The sequence below is a fragment of the Rattus norvegicus genome, chromosome 6 (assembly GCF_036323735.1).
Source record: "Rattus norvegicus strain BN/NHsdMcwi chromosome 6, GRCr8, whole genome shotgun sequence".
Lineage (NCBI taxonomy): Eukaryota > Metazoa > Chordata > Mammalia > Rodentia > Muridae > Rattus > Rattus norvegicus.
The window spans coordinates 6,134,183-6,157,369 of NC_086024.1; the positions used below are offsets into that span (position 1 = coordinate 6,134,183).

The 23,187-nt window shown below is 37.0% G+C and overlaps 1 protein-coding gene and 1 pseudogene across 11 annotated transcripts in view; both read right to left on the reverse strand.

The window, feature by feature from the left end:
* The window catches only part of Alkbh8 (alkB homolog 8, tRNA methyltransferase), a 76,825-nt gene that overhangs the window by 12,781 nt on the left and 40,857 nt on the right, over positions 1 to 23,187 (reverse strand). For 7 of the 11 annotated variants that reach the window (XM_063262234.1, XM_063262237.1, XM_063262232.1 and 4 more), the window contains 3 exons: positions 20,349 to 20,500; positions 9,705 to 9,961; positions 939 to 1,115 (listed from right to left, as the gene is read on the reverse strand). In XM_063262234.1, the coding sequence (XP_063118304.1) occupies positions 939 to 1,115; positions 9,705 to 9,961; positions 20,349 to 20,500 (586 nt within the window). Of the gene's footprint in view, positions 1 to 938; positions 1,116 to 9,704; positions 9,962 to 10,753; positions 19,801 to 20,348; positions 20,501 to 23,187 lie in introns of those variants that run through there. The other 4 variants (XM_063262238.1, XM_063262239.1, NM_001191909.1 and 1 more) reach the window with 2 other exon arrangements.
* Positions 10,754 to 17,444, reverse strand: Pank3-ps2 (pantothenate kinase 3, pseudogene 2; annotated as a pseudogene).

Genomic DNA, 23,187 nt, shown 5'->3' on the forward strand with positions numbered 1-23,187 from the left:
TTTTAAATGAGAGTTCAATGATGCAAAATGTAAGAGGATATGCTGTCAATATAACTACACTTAAAAATAGCAAAGAGAATTCTTTAAGCAAAAAAAGAAGCATTTAAAAGTGCTTCAAAGTACTAGATAAGAGTAAATATTCAACAGAATAAATAAATACCAAAGCTAAAAGAATAAAAATAATACATAATAATGCTACCGTGGAAGACAGAGGACCTAAATGTTGTTCTGATGTCTTATCTTGCTATAAGAGCCAAGGGTAACAGCACAAAGACTAATCTCATGGGTAGATATTGGTCACCTATGGAAAATATTAAAAATAACCAAAAACTATCTATCCAGAAAGCTAAGAGAGGAGGGAAAACATTAAAGCTATTCAGCAAGCAATCAAAAAGAATTATCGATTTCTGTCACTGCGGTAAAATGTCCAAGAAAAACATTCTAAGTTGTAGATTTATTTTGGTTCATGGACTTTCAGATTTCAGTCTGTATCCTTTTAGCTTCTTGTTTTTAGGGCTATATTGGGCTGAACATCATAGATGATCCTGGCAGAGTTGCTTATCTGATGGCAACAAGTAGCAGAGGGAAAGAAAGGGCTTTGATATGCCATTCAAAGCCACTCAATTGGTGAGCTCTTTTCTTCAAATCAGGCCCTACCTCTTAATAGTGCATACAATATTAAATAGTTGATGAATTGACCCACTGAAGGAATTAGTACTCTCATGACCCTTCAAACAGAGCCACAAGCTTGGGGCCAAGACTTCAGTGCATGAGCCTTTTTTATTTTTTTATTTTTGGAGGATACTCCATGTTGAAACCATGACAAAACTATAAAAATAAAAGAAATTTAAGAAAGGAAAGGCTTATTTACACACACACACACACACACACACACACACACACACACACACACACACTTTTCCTGTCACTTTACTTACTTTTACAGAGGGAAAAGCAACACTTACTGCAGTTGCAAAGTGGTGAATGACAGCAATAGAGATACAAGCATCACAAGACCCACTTCTGACAGGAACAGCTAGTGCATCGCACACTAAGGCTTGGAACTGCCTCTCTCTACAAATGTCCACAAGATTCCGGCTACGATCACACCCAATCTGTGATTAAAAAAAACAAAAACATAACACTTGGTTTACATATCGAAAGAAGTTTATTTCATACCTTAGACTAATCACACAAGGTTCATAATCATAACGAAACATTTACAAGTTTCCTCGTAATAACAGTCAGTACAAAGTCATGACTATAGTCAGAAAAATCAATTACCTTCTCACCCCACCCCCAAAAGTGGAGGTCATAGTGGCACAATTATTCATACTAGCACGTGGGAGGTAGTGGGAAGCAAGGTCAGTCATTATTATATAGTGAAAAGCTGTTTATTTTTGTTGTGGGTGCTTTTTTTGTTTGTTAGTTTGGTTTGGTTTTGTTGTTTCTTTACTTTTGGTAAAGATTATTTCAATTTTTAAAACTATTGAGCCTTTTTTTCTGTTAAACGCCTGATGTGGGTGCTGTGAGTAGGGCGCAGTCGATGAAGAAGGAGGGTTCTATACCACTCTAACAGTACGAGTGCCTCTGTCTGCTGGCTGGCATACCACATGACACAAAACAGAGGATCCCAGCAACCCTAGTGGAACCTCAGAATGGTACCAGAACAGGGCCATGGCTGCTTTCCCTGTCTCTGCAGAGGACTCCTTGGGTACTGGCAGCCTGGAATTTCCCCATAGTGCCATAGGGGTGGTTGCCTACTCCAGAGCTCATGTGGATTTCCCATTAGTCCAAAGGCTGTATAAAAAGGCTCGCTGCTGTGCTATCCAGTAGATCTGCACCTTGATATTGGTTTCTGGAGTCTTGTTTCACAGGTAACTCTACTTCCCTCATCCCCTCCTTGATCACGGATCCAACAACCTAGCCTTACAAAGAACAACGTGCTGAACTAACAGTTTGTAAAAATTGTGCTTGTTTAAACCCTGTATAAGAAATCCGTTGTAAGGGAATGGTCCCATTAAAGGCGGCAGCAGAGTATACATTTCCACTTCCTCCAAGAAGGTAAAACCTAGTAAGCCAGCACCATAATCATCTCAATTCTGTGTAAAATTTACAAGGGCTCCATTTTCAGTAGAGCTTTGTTGTTTTTGTATAAGCTTTCCTGTTTAGTAATAGCCAGAAGATGGAAAGAACCCAGATGTCCTTCAACAGAGGAATGGATACAGAAAATGTGGTACATCTACACAATGGAGTACTACTCAGCTATCAAAAACAATGACTTCATGAAATTCATAGGCAAATGGATGGAACTAGAAAATGTCATGCTCAGTGAGGTAACCCAATCACAAAATAACACACATGGTATGCACTCACTGCATACCCAAGATACAATCCACAGACCACATGAAATTCAAGAATAATAATCAAAGTGCAGATGCTTCAGTCCTCGGTAAAAGGGGGAATAAAAATATTCATAGGAGGAGATATAGAGACAAATTTCGGAACAGAGACTGAAGGAATGGCCATTCAGAGCCTGCCCTACCTGGGGATCAAGTCCATATACATACAGCCACCAAACCCAGACAATATGGCTGATGCTAAAAGTGCACGCTGACAGAAGCCCGATATAGCTGTCTCCTGAGAGGCTCAGCCAGAGCATGACAAATACTGAAGTGAAGGCTAGCAGTAAACCATTGAACTGAGAACAGGGTCCCCAATGGAGGAGTTAGAGAATGGTTTGAAGGATGTGAAGGGACTTGCATCCCCATAAGAACAACAAAACCAACCAACCAGAGCTCCCAGGGATTAAACCACTGCCCAAACAGTACAAACACATGGACAGACACATGGCTCCAGCTGCATATGTAGCAGAGGATGGCCTTGTTGGGCACAAATGGAAGAAGCCCTTGGTCCTGCCAAGGCTGGACCCTCTCCCCCCCAGTGTCGGCTAGTGTCAGGGGGGAAGAAGGGGTGATTGAGGAGGGAGAAAACCCTCACAGAAGAAAGGGGAGAGGGTATGGAATAAGGGGCTTATGGATGGGAAACCAGGAAAAGGAATAATATTTGAAATGTAAATTTAAAAAATCCAATTTTTAAAAAATAAAATAAAATAAATTAAAAAAATTAAAAAATGATAAATGGTATCTTGTCTAGAAACTAGTACTAACAACAAAATTGCTAAAGAAAATATGACAACTAGTAATAACTAAAGTAAATGAACCCTGTGCAAAGCAACAATGCAAATGAATTGTAGATTTTCCTCTAAAAGAATACAAATTTTCTTATCAAAACAATTCTTGGTTGAGCTAAATCACAATGACATCCTTGTTATATTTAATATATGTACTGAGTTTAAAACTAGCATTAAATGATGTCTATATTTGACCCTCAAAGCTGCTTTAATTTATGAAGTTGTATAAAAGTTCCCAACTAGCAATCTTTCCTTAGTATAATTCAATATGGGATATCCCAATGGGCTATTAATAACAGGGCCAGAATTATTCCTCTTTGTTCAAGATCCATGCCTGGTTGGAATTCATTTCTTATACAACTCAGCCAGTTAATCCAAACTCAGAGTCAAAACTCCAGTCTAATAATATACACTAAGTTTGATATTAGGTACATTTCCCTACATTTGAATTCAGTTTAAAAAAAAAAGCCATAAATATGCCAAGGTATGACTGACAGCTACATCTTACTAAAAGCTAACAGAAAAAAATCCAATTGGATTGAAAGTTGGTAAGAATCACAAAGATAATCAGAACAGCATCCATGCAAAATCAGAGGAAATATACCTCTCCTCTGACAAGATGCTTTTGACAGTTTGGACATAGCATTGCTTTTCATCAACAAGAAAGAATAGGCATTGTGTCACACAAATCCCACTGATAGAGAAGTGGTCAAAGTCTGGGAGTCTTCCACACATCAGAGTTAAATCATGTTTTTTTTTCTTTCTTTTATAAATACCAAAAATAGTATCACATTTTTGAAGTTCTTCATAATTCTGCATAATGTCTACAACTGAGCACAAAGATGACCTATTTATAAGAAAACCATGACTCAAGAACACTTGCAAAGCTACATACTCATTGTGTTGTGTGGATTTTAAGAACTTAAATATTCTTATTAGATTTAAAAATACTTTCTTTAATCTTCCCTACTTGTGTATGTGCTATGTGTGTACACATGTTTTATGTTTGTGCTTGGGTATGTTGGCATGCAGATGTGTGTGCAACAGCACATGTGTGGAGATCAGAGGACAACCCCAGGTGTTAGTCTTTGCATTCCAACTTGCTTAATTCAGAATCTCTTGCTTACCCGGCTAGTTGGCCCACCACCTTCTAAGAATTCTCCTGTCTCTACCGCTCATCTCAATGGAGAAGAGAGTGGATTACTACAGACATCTGCTACCTGCTATCTGGGTTTTATGTGGGTTCTGAGGATTTCAACTCAGATCCTTTTCCTTGTAGACAAGCACTTGTATGACACACTGGACTATCTCCCCAACTGTATCTTCATAATTTTTTAAAAATTTAAAAGAAAATTAAGCAAACCAAAACCCTAAATACATGACTCTGAAAATATAAGTAAAACACAAAAAAAAAATCATTAAAATAAAGTTTCATTTTCTACTGTTAAATTATCAAATACACAACTTTTAAAGCAAGAAAATAATTGACAAGTGAGAAAGGGGGAAAAAATAAAAAGAAAGTAAGCACACCTTTCAGCATGCAGAGTAGACTGCAGAGAAGGATTCCGAAACTGTTTTAACATCAAAATATCTCCCAGTGATAGAAGTTTGATAAATCTCTTCTTCCATGCTGTTGGCAGTGTAAATTGGCACAACCACTTCACTATATTTATTATGATAAAAATATTAACCAACTTTGCTTAATAATCACTCTTCTAAAATGTGTTTTACAAAGTAAAACAAGGGTGCTGGAGAAAAGGTCAGAGGTTAAGAGTACTGGCTGTTGTTACAGAAGACCCAAGTTCAGTTTCCAGCCCCCAGTATGGCAGCTTACAATGGTCTATAACTACCTTTCAACACCCTCATGCATGCATATGCAGTCAAAACACCAATGTACATAAAATAAAAATAAATTATTAAAACACAAGGTATGGAAAAACTAGTCTTGTTAAGACCCTGTTTTGAATTTTCCTAGGCAGATTCTTCTTAAAATATTTTGAGTTAGTAACATCTCTATAGTAGAGATGATGAAATTTAATGGCAAAGAAAGTTAGTAATTTGTGCAGAATAGACCATGGATATAAAAACCTGGTCTTCCTCATGCCACAAATCCATATTTTTCATTCTTGTCACAATGTCTTTTAATATACATGTATATATACAATGAGATCTTTTTATGTGTTTTTATTATTGCATACATACTCAAAACAAAATCTATTCTCCTAAAAAAAAATTCTAAGTTCACAAAAAGCTACTTGTATGTGTGCAAAAGCTGCTTATACATGCTGCTAGAGGTTAAACCCAGAATGCATAACTCGCACACACTACAGCACTAGGTCACTGAGCTAAGTCATTAGCCCTGCAGAGTTATTTATAACAGCACTAAGTGAAAAACAACCATATATACAAAAATGTCATCATATATAATTTAAAATCCAGAAACTTTAAGAGATAATTGATGTAAAAATGAGGTTAAGAGATATGCACTATCAAATTATATAAACTATACTATAAAATATTTACAGAAAAAATAATAAGTGAATAAACTCATTACAAACAAGTTAATAGGATAATAGGAAAACAGTAGGTGAATGTCCTTTAATAATATTTTGAATAGGGGCTTTGTTTTTCTTAAAAAATATACAAAATTTGGGCTGGAGAGATGGCTCGGCAATTAAGAAAACTTGCTACTCTTGCAGAGGGCATCAGTTTGAATCCCTAGTACCCATAACTGATGTTTAATTATCTATTATATAACTCCAATTCCTGAAGAGTCAACGCCCCTTGCAGGCATCTGATAACAACAGGCTTGTGCATGATGAATGTACATACACAGCCAGATTCCTACACATGGAATAAGTAGATACTTTTTAAAAAGCATTAACACATACACAAGATTTTTAAAACTATGAAAAAAAAAACATTATGGCTAGAGAGATGATTTAGTGGTTAAGAGCACATAATGAGAGAAGGTGAGTTCAGTTCCCAGCAGCCGTATCAGACCGATGGCTCACAACAGCTCCTGGTAATCCAATGGCCTTTTCAGACCTCCATGAGCACTGCACTCATATACACAAATCCACATTCAGACACACACACACACACACACACACACACACACACACACACACACACACGTTAACAATTTAAAGTAATAGCTGTTTTAAAAATGAAAATATTCAATTGTAGAGAAATTACACTGGTAATGTAGAAAGTGCAGAGAAACATATTAAAGAGTTAAAGAATGGGCATACTAAAGTCTAGATTTGAAACCTAGTTCCAGTATAGTATAATCTGTGGTTGGATATTGTGATTTGTTCAGCTGTGTTTATTAAAAAAAATTGTACTGTAGTTTTCACTTTTTTTTGTATCTTTATAAGGTTTTAGATCAGTATGATACTGCCTTACTGAGTGGATTTGGTAGTGTTCTTTCATGTTCTATTTTGTAGAAATTACAAAGAAATAGTATGAAATTTTCCTTAAAAAATTGATAGAATTCAACAATGAATCTATCTGGTCTTAGTTATTTCTCCAAGACAAAGTCTTTTTAAAAAAATTATTTTATTTATTTACATTTCAAATGCTGTCCCCCTTCCTAGTCCCCTGTCCACAAGTATCTCCCCGTAGCATCCCTTCTTTTACCTCTAAGAGAAAGCTCCCCCACCCACACATTCACACCTCACCCCTCACCCCTCTAGTATCCCCCTTCTCTGGGGCATCCATCCTCCACAGGACCAAGCATACACTCCCACTCCCAACGAAACCAGACAAGGCAGTCTTCCACTACATATGTAGCATGGGTTACAGCCCAGTCATGTTCTTTGGTTGGTGTTAGTTCCTGGGATCTCTGAGGGGTCCAGTTAATTGATACTATTATTCTTCCTACGGGGTGGCAATCTCTTTCAGTTCAAGAGAAGGCCATTTAGAGCTTTGATCTCATTAATTATAATGGGTCTGCAATACCTTCTTGCTCCAACTTGGTAGATGGTATGCATTTATAAGTTCTATTTCTTCTACTAGAAGATCAGTTTTCATAGTAATTTCTAATAATATTCTGTATTTCATTGGAATATGTGGTGAATGATGCCATTTTAATATCGAATTTTATAAATTTTTATCTTCGCCATCTTTCCTTTTTTCCAAAAGCACAATCTAGTATGAAATATTTTTTAAAGAAGTTTTTAAAAAGTTAATACACTGCAAGAATTGTGTTGTATGCCTTTAATTCTAGTACTTGGGAGGCAGAGGTAGAAAGTTCTCTAGATTCTAGGCCATCCTAATCTACACAGAGAGTTTCAGAGAATCCAAGGTTATATAGTGAGACTTGATTTAACACATGGTTTTGTTTTGCTTGTTTGTTTTTGCGGTAGGCCAAATATACCCCTCATGAACTGAAATTATATACATGTTTTATTATAAACCTGAATTTATTATCTTATTTTGAACTGTAGGATGGAATTATATGACAAATTGAAAAAAATAATGTCTTCACTGTGAGCAAATTTAGTATATTCTTCACAAACTGAAATTGAACAAGACATGAGTATCATTTTAGATGAGAAACTGTTCTTTTCATCTGCTACTGAGTAACACGTCTAAATTCCCTTATTTTCAGTGGTAGTATTTCCTTTGTGTTAGGACACAGTATCAAGGGTGGAGAAGAAAGCCAAGATTACAACTAATCTGAGATAATTCAGTAACTTGGATATAGACTGACTCATTCATTCACACATTCATTCATAGACTTTATTGCTCTCTTTTCCTTCCCTCCACTCTTCATCCCTAATCTTGAGAAATAAAAGTTCTAGTCAAAACAGAACAGTGATAATATGGGTAAGCCTACCACACAAAGAACTTTCTTCACATAGAAAAAAAAAGAGGTGGCTCAAATAATGAAATGATAACAAATGAAAGCAGATAATTGCAGAATTGGAAATGGCCTTAGCTCTGGATCTAGCCTGGTAAAGTTCGTAAAATTTTAAATCTGAGGCAATACTTTCCTTTTCTGACTATGAATGAATGAGCAGTGGGGATCAAGTCTCTGTTATTCAGGTATAATGGCTATGCTGAAGCTGGTATTCAGCAATGAATAATCAATTGTCCTTTGTATTTTGACTAGTTGTGGCTTTCTCTAATAGTCCTTATCCACTCAGAAAAAAAAATGCTTCTTTGGTGATGTGCAAGAGTTACACTTATACAGAATCGTTTGGAACCAAGGAATGGTGGTGTGAATATGTTTGGCCCATGAGAAGTGGAACTATTAAGGGGTATGGCCTTGTTGCAATAGGTGTGGCCTTGTTGGAAGAATGTGTGGTGGGCTTTGAGGTCCGATGCTCAAGCTCTCCCCAGTGTGGATGGAAGCTTCCTCCTGGCTGCCTTCAGATCAAGATGTAGAACTCTCAGCTCCTTTTCCAGCACCATGTATGCTACCATGTTTCCTGCCATGATGATAATGGATTGAACCTCTGAAATTTTAAGGCAGCCCTAAGTAAATGTTGTCTTAGGTCATGATAAAAGTTGCTTTGGTCATGTTGTCTCTTCACAGCAATAAAACCCAAACTAAGACACAGGGCTTGCAGTGCTTCTATCTTTGTGTTCTCCTTGGAGTGGTTCCTTGTCTCAGTATATTACTGTTATTAAGGACCCTGTAAAAAGTTATTACAACAGACTAAAAGTTATCAAATATGCCCATTCTTTTTTTTATCTTTTTTTATATGTGTGTCTGTGTGCGCACAAGTATGCACACAAGCGCATGTTGGTAATTATACATTTGTGCATATAATTATGAAGGCCATAGACCAGCTTCAAGTGTCATTCCTCAGGAGTTGTCCATCTTGTTTTTTGAGATAAAAATCTCTCAATGATACCTGCAGTCGGTACTCAGGTATGCTGGTTAGTCATTGAGCCCTAGGGATCTAACTGTCACTACCTCCCCAGTACTGGGAAGAAAATCTTGTACCACTATACACCCAGCTTTTGATGGGGTTGAACTTTTTGGGGCTTGAACTCAGGTTCTTATGCTTATGTGTATTTGTAACATGATCATGAATAAACTATTTTATGTTTATAACCTATAGATTAGAAGAGATTTTATAGAGAACTTTTCCTTATTGGGACATCCTAACAGAAGAAAGATAAAGCAGATACATAAAGCAGAAAAACTGGAAGAGGAGCAGAAAGATTGTTAAGAGTTAGAGGAATAAGACATCTGCTATGAGACATACATAAATACCACTAAATGGACTCAACAGGCTTCATATGTTTGTGCACATATACATACATACATATATATGTGTGTGTAACAACTGTTATTGTTACATACATACACATATATATGTAACAATAACAGTTGAAAAAAAGCCATGGACTTGAAAGACAATGAAAGAAACATGGAAGGAATTGGAAACGGTAGAGGAATGAAATGATGTTAAGTACAATACTCAGGTATGAACCCTCCCCTACCCATTTATTTTTAAGTTAAAAAAAAAATAAGAGTAGCACAATTACTTGCCATATATAACTCCTTGTTGATGCCAAGGTACTTTCCATTTCCACATCCAATATCTGCCACTATGGAACCACTTGGCAAAGCTTTCAGGAACTCTACTATGCGTGGCCATGGGCTATGCCTCGTGCTGCTGAAGTGACTTGCAATCTCATCGTACACATGATGGACATGCTTTTGCTCTAGCTCCAGTGCTTCTTTACTGCTCTCCAAAAGGGATGGAGGTGTGGCCTTCCTTTGTCTGTCACAGACGGAGGAGTAACCTATATAAAAAGAAAAAGCTCTGCATCCAGGTATGGCAGCTCAGACCCACCACCCTACTATTTGAGAATTTGAGCAGCAAGACCAACAAGAATTTGAGGACACTCGGTATAATATATTGATTTCCATGTGGCCTAGGCTTAAAGAGTGAAAGCCCATCTCAATCAATCAATGAATGAACCCAATTAATCAATCAAATATAGACAAATTCATTCATTAAATAAATAAAGCAATACAAATTTTTACCTTTTATGCAAAATACTAGGGTATCAAATGAAAATCCATGTATAGTACAAGGTCTAAGGGAAATTGATGGTTGAGGGGGTAAAGGATGTCATTTTCTTTGGTAATGTTGCCAATGATAAATAGTCCATGCTCCAGAAAATAATTCTACACCTACACTCAAACAAGTAAATCTAAATAAACTCAATGAGTCATAAAACAAAAAATAAAACAAAATAAGTAAGGAATGGGAAGTTTTTTGGAAAGAAGGCAGTCACTTGGAGAGGACTAATAGGACCAAAATTAACTACACATGTATGAAAATGTCAAAAAAGAAAGATGAGGGGAGACAAAAAGGGGGAAAAAAATCTGTAAACTGAATAGAAAGCCCAATGGATTTAACATTTGCCTTACAATTAATAACCATCCCCCAAAAAGAAACATTTGCATAAGAAACCTTGTCTCTTCAACAAAATTTAAGTAGCTTAAAGCTTTGCTTTACTTTTCTATACATTTTTAAGCTGCCAGACCTGTGAAATTCATCCAGTACTAAAAATCTATAAAGTATCACATTTATTTATTTATTTATTTATTTATTTATTTATTTATTTATTTATTTTAAAGAAGAGAATTCATTTAGAAAGGAGGGTATAAAAAGCATGAGTCTAACACTTATTTAGAATATTAACAAATTAAAAAAGTTAGAACACAGAAAAGGTAGACACCCAAACCCAACTTACAGCTACATAGTACAAACAAGTAGAACCCCAAATTCTTTCTTGCAAATAAGCATTAAGGGAATGTTTACAGAGCAGGGCACAACAAATACTTTTTAAATTGACATTAAGAAACTGTACATAAACAGAAAAATAAATTAGATAATTTCAAGAAGTGTTTTATAGGTTAAAATAGTCAATAAGTCAGTCTTATATGTATAAAGTTTGTAGTAACTCATACATTTTCACATAAAATTTAATATTAGAAAATTCTAAACATAAGCAAAGCTTAGATCTGTCAAGAACACAAGAGAGAGTCAGGCAACTTGCACTGAAGTGACATGTGTAAGTAAAAGATGCCCTAAGTTGAGACAGAAAACACCTAGAAATGACTTCATCAGAAATGGGCAAAATTACATCAGTTAAAATGCCAGGAGTTCACATAACTCGAACACAGTGGGTAACAGTGACCAAGTATTCGAACCTCTCACTGCAGGGTCAGGGATTACAGGTAAGAATGGGACACTACAGCATGAACATTAGATTTTACAAAGTTATTTTTTTCCTTCTAAATGTTGTAAGCCCTAAGGGTTCACTCAGCAAAAACTGGCCACTTTCCAAATGGCTTAGTAACAGGGTTAATAAAGTACTAAGTGAGCTACTGTGACATCCTGATGACACCCAGTCACAATGACACTCAGTTTTGAAGCTTAGAACCAAAAACAATTGCAATCTCAACCTATTTTATATCACTTAAGGTACTTTAAGGTTATGTAAAAATGAAAATGCTTTCTGTGGAAGTTACATTCTTTTTCAAGTCTTTTAAGCATTAAATTAACAGCAGCTGCAGTAAAAAGAATCTAAAATTAAAACTTTGTTTAGAAGACAAACTTGTTTATGAATTATGGTCAGATCCCCAAGCAGCAGGATTCCAGCATCAGCCCACACTGACTTTTAGAAGGACATTGCTGTCAGACACAGGTCTACCCCATTCAGCTCAGAAAAGAGATCTTAAGATCTTCTACCTGCCTTACTAGGTAGGACTATAATATAATCTATTCCAACCTACCAGCAGGTGACTACATTTTCATTTTGTAAATGTTGCTGGAACTGTGTGACGACAAATACAATAATTTCAGAAGAGCTTTGTGTTCACCCCCACCTGTGACCACACACAATGATTAGAAATAAACAGGTCAAAGAGAGGGGCTTCTAAAGTCCCAAATATAGCTAATACTTCAACATCTCTGAATTTAGAGGGGTATTTTTGTCTTGTATAAATGAAGAGTGGTAACAATCCCTATATAATTTTGAAGTTAATAGTTAAAATTCAAGACGCTACAGATGAATGTACACACATACTTTCCAATATCACAGGCACTAATGAGAAAATAACGTTTTTTCTAGTTTTGTAAGTATTTAATACATACTAAAAGGAAGAGGAATTATTAAATACTATAAAGCACTAAAAGTTAGCTCTAGAACACGATAGCATCTGAAATGTGTAAGTCATCTTAAGCATTGCCAGGAATGGAGCTCAGGTCCCTGGCAATGGTGTCACTTCCCATGGTGGCCACCGAATTCCTGGTTAACAAATAAAGAGAACACTTAAAGAAGCTAGGTTGATGACCAGAACACTATAAACCATTACAACAAAGTACAATTCCATGTACTGAATATGTAAGACAGCACATGTGTCCAATAAAGAGTATTTTAATTTTGCAAGTAGGATAAAAGTCAGCAAACACTTGGGGCCCTTTTTTTATGTTGCTGTATTGAACTGCCAAACTAATACTTAAAAAAAAAAAGATTACATCATTATATTACTGACACTGTGAGACAATTCCTGTTAGATTGTAAGACAAAAATTCTGTGATGTAGGCTGGATGTGGTGGTACATGCTTTTATTACCAGCACTTCAAAAGCAGAGATAGTAGGATCTCTTGAGTTTGAGGCCAACTGGTCTACATAACAAAGTTCTGGGACAGCCAGGACTACATAGAAAGACCGTGTCTCAAAAACGAAAAACCAAACAAGAGATTATCTGGTGACATAGATGAAGCTGGGAGGCCTGCATTGCTGTCAGAAAGAAGTGCACTCAGTAACATAGGAGCTTAGGTGGGAAAAGACAATATAGACATTTAGAGGCAATCACCTTAAATATGATAGTATTTTTTTTAAGTATTTCAATTATTTTGTTTATATCCACCACAAAACTGAAGTTGAATGCAAAGTAATATACACTCATTTTCATTATGCTTTATCAATTCTTTACATAACCTAGAATTTCTGAATTATATTCAAAAATTCAAAACACTAACAAAGATAAAGTGCTCAAAAAAGAAGGAATGGTAAACTAAATATGAAAGAAGTTTCTTTCTAACAAAGTAATTTTACAAGGGATATTTAGAAATTATAGCCAGATGAACTCTTCTCCCTCAGGAATGTAACCCACAAAACAGCTTTATCTTTAGGCATGAGTACCTAACCTACAGCAATCACACGCATTCAAGGGCACCATCCATTTAGAGTTTTTGAAGAGTCCAGTATTTGAAAATAATGAGAATCCTTTGAGGGGGCTGGCTTTCAATTATCACACTGGCCTAGACTTCACAATGATTTTAACCGAAGGAAAAATCCATTACTCCCCCACCTACTCAGGGTAGCTGAGGAAGGAAATGCCATTCTATGGCCTGTGTATATATAGATGCCTGGAGAGATCTAGTTAAAAGGCTACCTTCTGGGGAAAAGGTGGTGTTTTAGATTTGTGTGTGTGTTTTACTACCAAAACCATGGCTGGCAGTACTCTTAGCATTTGAATGTTATCAGAATTTTTATAAAGACTCTTTGTATGTATAAAAAATAACAATGAGGCACAGGCAGGGGCAGGGGCAGGGGCAGGGGCAGCCGGGGCAGGGGCAGAGACAATGAAATATGAAAGTTGGTCAGTCCAAAATTGAAATGTGTCATTAAGTATAAAATATATATCAAGTGAAGACCAAAAAAACAAAAACAAAATAAACAAAAGAGGGCAAAACACATCTCCCAATTTTGTGCCAATTTCACATTGAAATAACACATTAGATATACTAGTAAGGTTAAAAAAAAAGTACTAAAATTACCTTTACCTATTTCTTGTTAGCTTTAATGTGTTGACTTGAAAATACAAAATTATACCTAGATTACATTTTATCTATTAAGTGGCACTGTTTAAGAATACAGATATTAGGTTGATTGATACTAGAAGCAAACCTCTATTTATGACAGCATGGTGGTTACAGGGAACTTCTCAGGAGCAATATAGACCAGATTAGAACCTTGACAGCCTTTATCAATTGTGATTCTGTGCTCTCATTAAATTCAGTAATTACAGATTACAGTTGGAAAAGGTAAATGTGTGAACTAGCTAGCTTACTTTACATGGATGTTAGTAGTTAATTTCAGTTCCAAATGGCAAAATGTTAGTTCTATATAAACCAAAGCAAAGTGATTTAATTAATGTGAGCACTATTCAATCTTTAAAGATAGCCCTAAACCTATAGTTGCTGATGTATAGAATTTCCACAGTAATTTACAGTTTCTATCATTCAATTATTTTCTTATCTGCACACACAAGTCAAAAACCTTGAAAACAAAGGAAGCAGTAGCATTCTAACTGAAACGAGTGGTCACAGATCCACAAGCAAACACCCGTTGACATCCCTGTAGACTTAAAATGTTTACTTAAAGGACCTACTGCAAGGCTCCTAGCAGTTTATGGGGCAAACACTATTGTCATGTTTCCCTCCCCAGATACTATTGCATGTTTGTATTTGTAGGCAAAGAAAACTGAATTTTAAACACTTGCACATAAACTACACAGAGACCTGTCTTTACCAAGCACCTCTTGACAGTCTGCTAGACACTGAACACTGGGGTCTCAGAACCTACACTGAAATATTCTTTGAAATATAAACAATCCCCAACCTCTTTAAGGTTATTTTCAGAAATATGAGAAATCAATACAGGTCCATTTCCCTTACAAACTCAACTTTATGGAACTAATGGCATCCAAAATGTTACTGCCTATGTAAAATCTGAGAGATTTTAACATTATGAAAAACAGGAATTCAAACCCAAGAATAAATTCCAAGCAGAAAGGCAAATTCTGGATCTGCTTTTATGACCAAAAACCATAAACATCGATTCATTTGTAATTCAGCAACACTGCCCCAGAGTCATGTAAGTTCTTTTAGATAGCATCTGATTCTGTCCATTGCTACCATTTATGGCAGGATAAAAATCAGCTTCCACAGTTCAGATCTAATGTGAAGAAAGAAATGCACGTTTCTATATGCATATCTATATGGTAGAGAAAGAGCACAGAATGCCACTCACTCTAACCATACTCCACTTGAACAGTATAAGAATTTAATTAATTTGATAGACTCCAAAGTATATGATTGTGCCCTCAATTTTAAAAATAGTAAACATTTTAACATATGTACTGATTAATGTATGAGATAAAAAAAAAGTATAGCGCCACCAAGTATGTGCAAAAAACCTCAGGTATTCAATAGAAAAATTCAGGTTCACATTTAAGCACAGTATCATCTGAAGGAAAATTGTACTTATGGGCAGAGGTCTTATAGACATGCTTTTCTGAAGATATGTTATAAATCTAACATAGTTAATATTGCCTTAACATTTCTAAGTCACAGAAAATGATCTTTGATTGCCAGTACAATAAATTATGAGTGTTACTTCCTGCTCAATAGTAACCAAATATACATAAAACTGACCCAAACAAATACTTAGAATCAATTATTTTGCATAAACAAACATTTCTGAGATTTTAAGACTTCTATCTGAGCACATAGTACTACAATGCTGGCTGCATCTCTGGCCTCCTCAGCCTGTACAGGCTATGTAGACCTTGAACATATGACAAGAAAGGCAGGAAGAGCAAACCTTGAGCAATAAGCTTTATTGGCCTGAACAGAAACACCTACCTTGGCTGCAGCTGTGAGCTTTGATGTGCTGGAATTAATGAGCTGCAAAGAAATGGAAACTTATCGATTGGCAGCTGTGCTGTTGCTACTCTGAGTTACTGTACTGGGGATGGGTTTTGTGGTTTACCCTTTATATACACTGCTGATTATTTGAGCCTTGATCAGAACACTGTCTTGGCTCCATGTTTCTTGTGCCCCTGCTGTTTTCCTTTCCAGCCCTCCTTTTGGGTGAGCACTGCTGGACCTTAATAGTCGCTGGACCACTACAGCATCAAATAAATAGAAAATCATGACAAAAGGTCAACAACCAAGAGACTGCATTGCATTTGAGACGTAACGCTGGCTATCTATACATACAAGGGCACATCCATGAGGGACACGTCCCATTACAGGTCTTTCCATGAGGCAAAGCACATAAGTTTACCATTCTGACATTTATAATGAACACAAATAGCATTACTGTTTTATCCTTTGGTTGCCAGTGACAAATAATGAATGCAGTTTCTGGATCAGTTCCTCCTGATGACATTTCTTAATAAAGATCTCTGATGTTTTGGCTGAAATTTGGCAGTCCAAGAAGTGCACCGACAGCTCCAAAGTATCCCTCATGTTCTAGAAACAGTACTTTCAATTTTGACCAAAGCACGTGCCAGATGTTTCATAGAGACAGTATTGACATGTAAAAAATTTCCAACGAAGACACCTCGATTTATTTTCTCATTAACAGCAAGCAAACATTCATGCCAGGGAACCAGTGATATTGGTGATAGTAACTAACGTGGCTCTTGCCAGATCCTCTTTACTAGCAGTTTCTCATTTCTCTTTATAAATCATATTACCAAAACTAGAGGCCACAGCCCAACCCAGCAGACCAAATCTTTCAAAATCTCCTGCATAAATATCTCAGATCAGTCTATCAGCTTGAGTGCCATTTCCTTTGAATGCTTTTCCAGAGCCTCTTCAAAACTTTCATAGCCAGTCAGTAAACTACATAAACCTAGAAAGGTGCCCCCCTCCAAGGCTTGTCCCAGTCACTCTTTGGAATGGACTGCTAAAATACTGACCCTGAGCCAATATTCACCACCAGCAATGGATAAGGATCATCCACGTTAAAAGTCATCTTCTGTCCGTGCTCAGGTTCTAAGGCATTAGCACAATAATAGCATTCTGCTTGTCCATTGGAACTGACAATCTATATACACCAAGCCCTTTACAAGGCAGTCAAATTAATCCAGTGTGTACAGGTGGAGGTTTCCAATTGTTCGAAAATCTTTCTCAAACTTGTAATCACCACCACCTGTAGCACTCAGCACCATTTGTAAGGCTGAGAAAATTTTCTCTCTCCTGATTTGGTCCTGAGTTGGAAATATGATAAAGAGCAAGTTTCTTCTTTGTGTAAAAAGTGTTAAGTCCTTCAGTACAAGATGTACATCCCAAATGCCAGTAGATTCATATGCTACATTAGAAGTCAAATATTTCTGAATAGTTCTTAAGCTCTCAATGTCCTCTTGTTCTTCCTCTGCTGTGATATCAATATGTCCAAAGTATGAAAGCATTACTAGTGTTCATCTAATGTCCATGCCAAACCATGGGAAAGAGGGTTTTTTTTTATCATCTTTGATCTTCATGGCATCTGCCTAAGGTAGTAGCCTCCAGTGCAGGTAAGTGAAGAGAGGTAAATACTCCCAAGCTGGCAGGCCCCACTGGTTGGCCCTCAGGTCAGGTGGGGCAGGCCTAGGGCACAGCTGCAGCTCATGAGGCCACTGAAAGCCTATGGGGTGCCCCACCCCCACCCCCTGCAAGGGACTGACCCAGACTTGCAGCCCTTGCTGCTCCATCTACCCCTCCCCAACACCACTCCAAACAAAAGGCCCTAGTACTCTGAGCCAACATTGCACTGAGAAATAGCCCCACTATATAAATTTATTGATAACCTTAGCATTTTTAGCCTCACAAATCCAGCAAACAGGATTACTATCTTCAGCTGTAAGAGGCTTTGTTAAGATTTATTTGTATTTTTTTCTTTTATTGGACATTTTTTTATTTACATTTCAAATGTTATTCCATTTCCTGGTTTCCCGAACATAAGCCCCCTATCCCATCCCCCTCCCCTTCTATAAGGATGTTTCCCTCCCCACCCACATCTCATTACCAGACCCCCAGCTGACAATCTCCTACACTGGGGGGGCTCCAGCCTTGGCAGGACCAAGGGCTTCTCCTTCCATTGGTGCCCAACAAGGCCATCCTCTGCTGCATATGCAGCTGGAGACATGGATCAGTCCATTTACAGTCTTTGGGTAGTGGTTTAGTCCCTGGGAGCTCTGGTTGGTTGGCATTGCTGTTCTTATGGGGATGCAAGTCCCTTCAACTCTTTCAAAACTTTCTCTAACTCTTACAACAGGGGTCCCATTCCCAGTTCAATAGTTTGCTGCTAGCGTCTGCCTCTATTTGATATGCTCTGGCTGAGCCTCTCAGGAGACATTTATATCCTGTTCCTGTCAGTATACAATTCTTAGCTTCAACAATCTTATCTAGTTTTGGTGGCTGTATATATATGGGCTGTGTACCCAAGTGAGGGCAGGTTCCAAATGGCCATTCCTTCAGTCTCTGCTCCAAACTTTGCCTCTGTATTCCTTCCTATGAATATTTCTGTTTTCCCTTCTAAGAAGGGGTGAAACATCCACACTTCGATCGTCCTTCTTCTGGAGCTTCATGTGGTCTGTAGATTGTATCTTGGATAATTCAAACTTTTGGGCTAATATCCACTTATCAGTGAGTGCATATCATGTGTGTTTTTCTGTGATTGGGTTATCCCACTCAGGATGATATTTTCTAGTTCAATCCATTTGCCTAAGAATTTCATGAAGTCATTGTTTTTGATAGCTGTGTAATATTCCATTGTGTAGATGTACCACATTTTCTGTATCCATTCTTCTGTTGAAGGGCATCTGGGTTCTTTCTGGCTATAATAAATACGGTTGCTATGATCATAGTGAAGCATGTGTCTTTGTTGTATGTTGGAGCATCTTTTGGGTGTATGCCTACAAGAGGTATAGCTGGGTCCTCAGGAAGTGCAATGTCCACTTTTCTGAGGAACCTCCAGACTGATTTCCACAGTCGCTGTACTGGTTTGCAATCTGACCAACAATGGAGGAGTGTTCTTCTTTCTCCACATCCTCGACAGCATCTGCTGTAACCTGAGTTTTTGATCTTAGCCATTCTCACTGGTGTGAGGTGAAATCTCAGGGTTGTTTGGAATTACATGTCCCTGATGATTAAAGATGTTAAGTATTTCTTTATGTACTTCTCAGCCATTTAATATTCCTCAGCTGAGAATTCTTTGCTCAGTTAGGTACTCCATTTTTTAATAGGGTTATTTGGCTCTCTGAAGTATAACTGCGTGAGTTGTTTGTATATTTTGGATATTAGCCCTCTGACAGATGTAGGATTGGTAAAGATTTTTTCCCAATCTGTTGGTTGCCGTTTTGTCCTAATGACAGTGCCTGGAAGAAGCTTTGCAGTTTTTTGAGGTCCCATTTGCCAATTCTTGATCTTAGAGGATAAGTGATCAAAGTTTTGTTCAGGAAATTGTACCCAGTATCCATGTGATCGAGACTCTTCCCAACTTTTTCATCTATTAGTTTGAGTGTGTCTGGTTTGATGTGAAGGTCCTTGATCCACTGGGACTTGAGATTTTTACAGGACTGATTTGCATTCTTCCTCATGCTGACTTCAATTTGAACCAGCATCATTTGTTGAAAGTGCTATTTTTATCCATTGCTTCTTTTTGTTTTAGAGCATTTAGGTGTGTTGTCAAGCTGTTAAGCTGTTTCATTTGGAGGCACTCAGAGGCATGTCAGTCTGATAGTGTGGGTAGTCGAAAGAAGCTACAACTGAACCATCTCTCCATCCCTGAGATAAAAGATTTTTAATTTAAAATGTTTCTAGGATTGCAGCTAAATATAATAGCTACTGCTGCAGGCTACCCCAAATCAAAATATTTGTAATATAAAAAGCATTCTCTGATCTTTGTCACTGCAAATTATCATTTACAAAGTAAAAAATTTGAGTCCAAGAAATACATCTAGGGAGCAACACACTTATGTAAACAAGTCAGAATAGCACCTTATTTTGTTCAATTCCTATTTCTTCACAAGTAATGATTTATTGCCTCACAACCCCAACACTCTCTTATCTGTCACTTTAAAAAAATCAAGCATTTCTGGGCACTCAATAATGTTAAAGAAATTTCATATACTTAATGATAAAATATAGCCTCTGCCTTTAAGGAATATAAACATCAATGAAGGAAGCTCAGAGAAGTGATGGGAAAGCTTAACCCAGAGCAGAATATAGAAGACATCACTGGAAAAGTTATGAAAAAGCTCTAAGCACTGGTAATCTTAAAGCATTTTCTTACTAGATTTATTCTGTTGCAGCACATGAAATTAGAGACTTACTACAATTGCACGGTATTCGCCTCACTTTCCTAAACGTAAACGATGTGCGCATCCCCCTCTTGCTTAAAGTCAAGTCTCCAATGTCACTGTTGATTATTCCACCTTTGAATTGCTCAGATGCTTGGATGGTATCAAATTTTCGAGGTGTAATTCTGTAGACAATAAATAACTTATTTGACATTATAGTAAGACCAATATCTTAAGAAACATAACAAATGCTGCCATTAATATATCTTTTAACATTTCTGACACTCCATAGCAAGTTGGAATCCTGTTTCTGTTTTCTCCAAAATAAACATTAAAAGGTTTTTACCAAGTTTATTTCCTATGCTTTCATGCTTATTTCATTTTTTTCTCCCTTTCACAAAAGATCTTAATTAACATCTCAATAGTTGGTATCTTGTTTGTGTTCCTCTCTATCACTCTCTTGCCTATCTCTGACTATCTGAAGCACATGCACACACACACACACACACACACACACACACACACACACACACAAACAATCAGTAATGTCAAGAGCAACCTTCAAAAATAATTTTGAGATTTATTTTTCTTTCTCCTAAAAATATTATATAAAGGACATACAATCCTATAGCAGCATTAAGCAGGAGTGACTTACAATACATATTCAGAAATAACTACTGTTAGCATTTAATGGCATGATAAATTTTCAATTAAAAATGATCAAGGGGCTGGGGATTTAGCTCAGCGGTAGAGCGCTTACCTAGGAAGCGCAAGGCCCTGGGTTCGGTCCCCAGCTCCGAAAAAAAGAACCAAAAAAAAAAAAAAAATGATCAAAATGTTAATCCCAGCTCACTTTCAGTGACTTAGGACCAGCAGCTATGTCATCATCAGCTGCTTGTGTGGCTTGTGTACCCTTTAAAAGGTCCCTGTCCTCCTGGCCCATTCTCTTCTCTGTTTGTCATTCTGTCTGTTTCTCATATGTCCCAACACTGAGATGGACTTCCGCACCCCTAACTTCCCCAACCAATAAATCTCTAGTGTGATATTGTAGCATACTTTTGTCCTGACCTGCCAAGGTACTCTGCTGGAAAACGTAACCAAAAATCATCTCAGGAGATGCTATACTATTTCCAAGAATAGATTGAAATGTTTTTATAAATATATGCAAAATAACTCCTTATTTTGCACTTACTTTAAGTGCCATTATTCTTAAATGTTTAAGGATGAGTGGCAACAAAAAGAGCCTAGACCAAAAAATAAATAAATAAATAAATAAATAAATAAATAAATAAGAAAAAGAAAAAAATGTTTATTCCTAATATCCAAAACATATAGAGAAATCAAGAGACTGGATATTTAAAAAACAAACCCAATACAAAGAAACAAGAAACAGAAAACTCCCCAAATAAAACAATTTAAAAACAGGGGGTACAGATCTAAACAAAGAATTCTCAACAGAGGAGTCTCAAATAGCTGAAAAACACTTAAACATTCAACATCTTTAGCCATTACTAAAACAGAAATGAGAATGACTTTAACATTCTTATACCTTCAGTATGGCTAAGAACAATAACACAAGTGACAGCTAATGCTGGTGAGGATGTTGTATAAGAGGAGCACTTTTCCATTTCTCTTGAACATGCAAAATTTTAGAGCCACTATGGAAATCAATATTGCAGTTCCTCAGAGAACTGGGAAAAAAATCTACCTCAAGACTCAGCTATATCACCCTTGGCTATATACCCAAAAGACACTTCATCCTACCACCAGGACCACTACTCAACTATGTTGATTGCAGCTTTATTCATAATATCCAGAAATTGCTAACAACATGGATGACTCTCTACCAAAGAATGGATAAACTACATGTGGTTCATTTATATAATGTAGTATTACTTAGCAGTTAAAAAAATGATGTAATAAAATTTTCAGGGAAAAGGATGGAACTAGGAAAAGTCATCCTGAGTGAGACAACCTGGACTCAGACAAATACAGTATCTTTTCATCATAAGTGGATATTAATTATTAAGTAAATGAACAACTACAATCCACAGACCCAAAGAGTTCAAGTAAAGAGGAAGAGTCTACGGGGAAAGTATGAATCTCATTGGGAAAATTAACTATAATAAAATTCTTTGGAGAGGGAGTTGGGTGGTGGTGGTAGGGAACAACACACACCAACAACAGGGAAAGTGGAAGTGATCAATTGGGGTGAGTGGGAAGGAAAGAGGGAGGGAATGTAGGGAGAAACAACTCAAATTCAGAGGTATTTGTGAGGTGGAGTGGAAACCTAATGCAGTGGATGGAGGATATAGAATCTAATCTGGCTATATTTTGTAGCTAGCCAAGGCTTCCACTGGTGTGGCTGGGTTGAATCTGCTTGTGTTGCTGGCTGAGCTCATCCCATGGAAATTCCTAAACAAGGCTGATCTAGGAGAGAAGGTAGCTCCTGGAAAACTGTCAGTAGGGCTCCATTACTGAGGACAAAATTCAAACAGCTCATAGATGTAGAGAGCATGAAATGGTTGTCTGCATGGAGGCCTCACTCCTACATTCTAGTCTCTTTGGTGTTAGGAGGTAATATGCAGACTATGGGAAGAACAACTTGTACACCAACCCAGCCACAAAACCCTTGACCTACAATTGGTCCTGCTTATAAGATGGCACAGAACTTGTGGGATGGCCAACCAATGTTTGGTTTAATTTGAGGTCCAACCAAGAATTAGCCCATGCTCTACATTTCCTACACGGCCAGGAACCAGATACAGGATAGACTAGAGATCTAGATATACCTGAATAGGCAAAACCAAACAAACAAAAACAACAAGAAAACCTTCATAATCTTTAATGATATTCTATATCTATTCTTTAG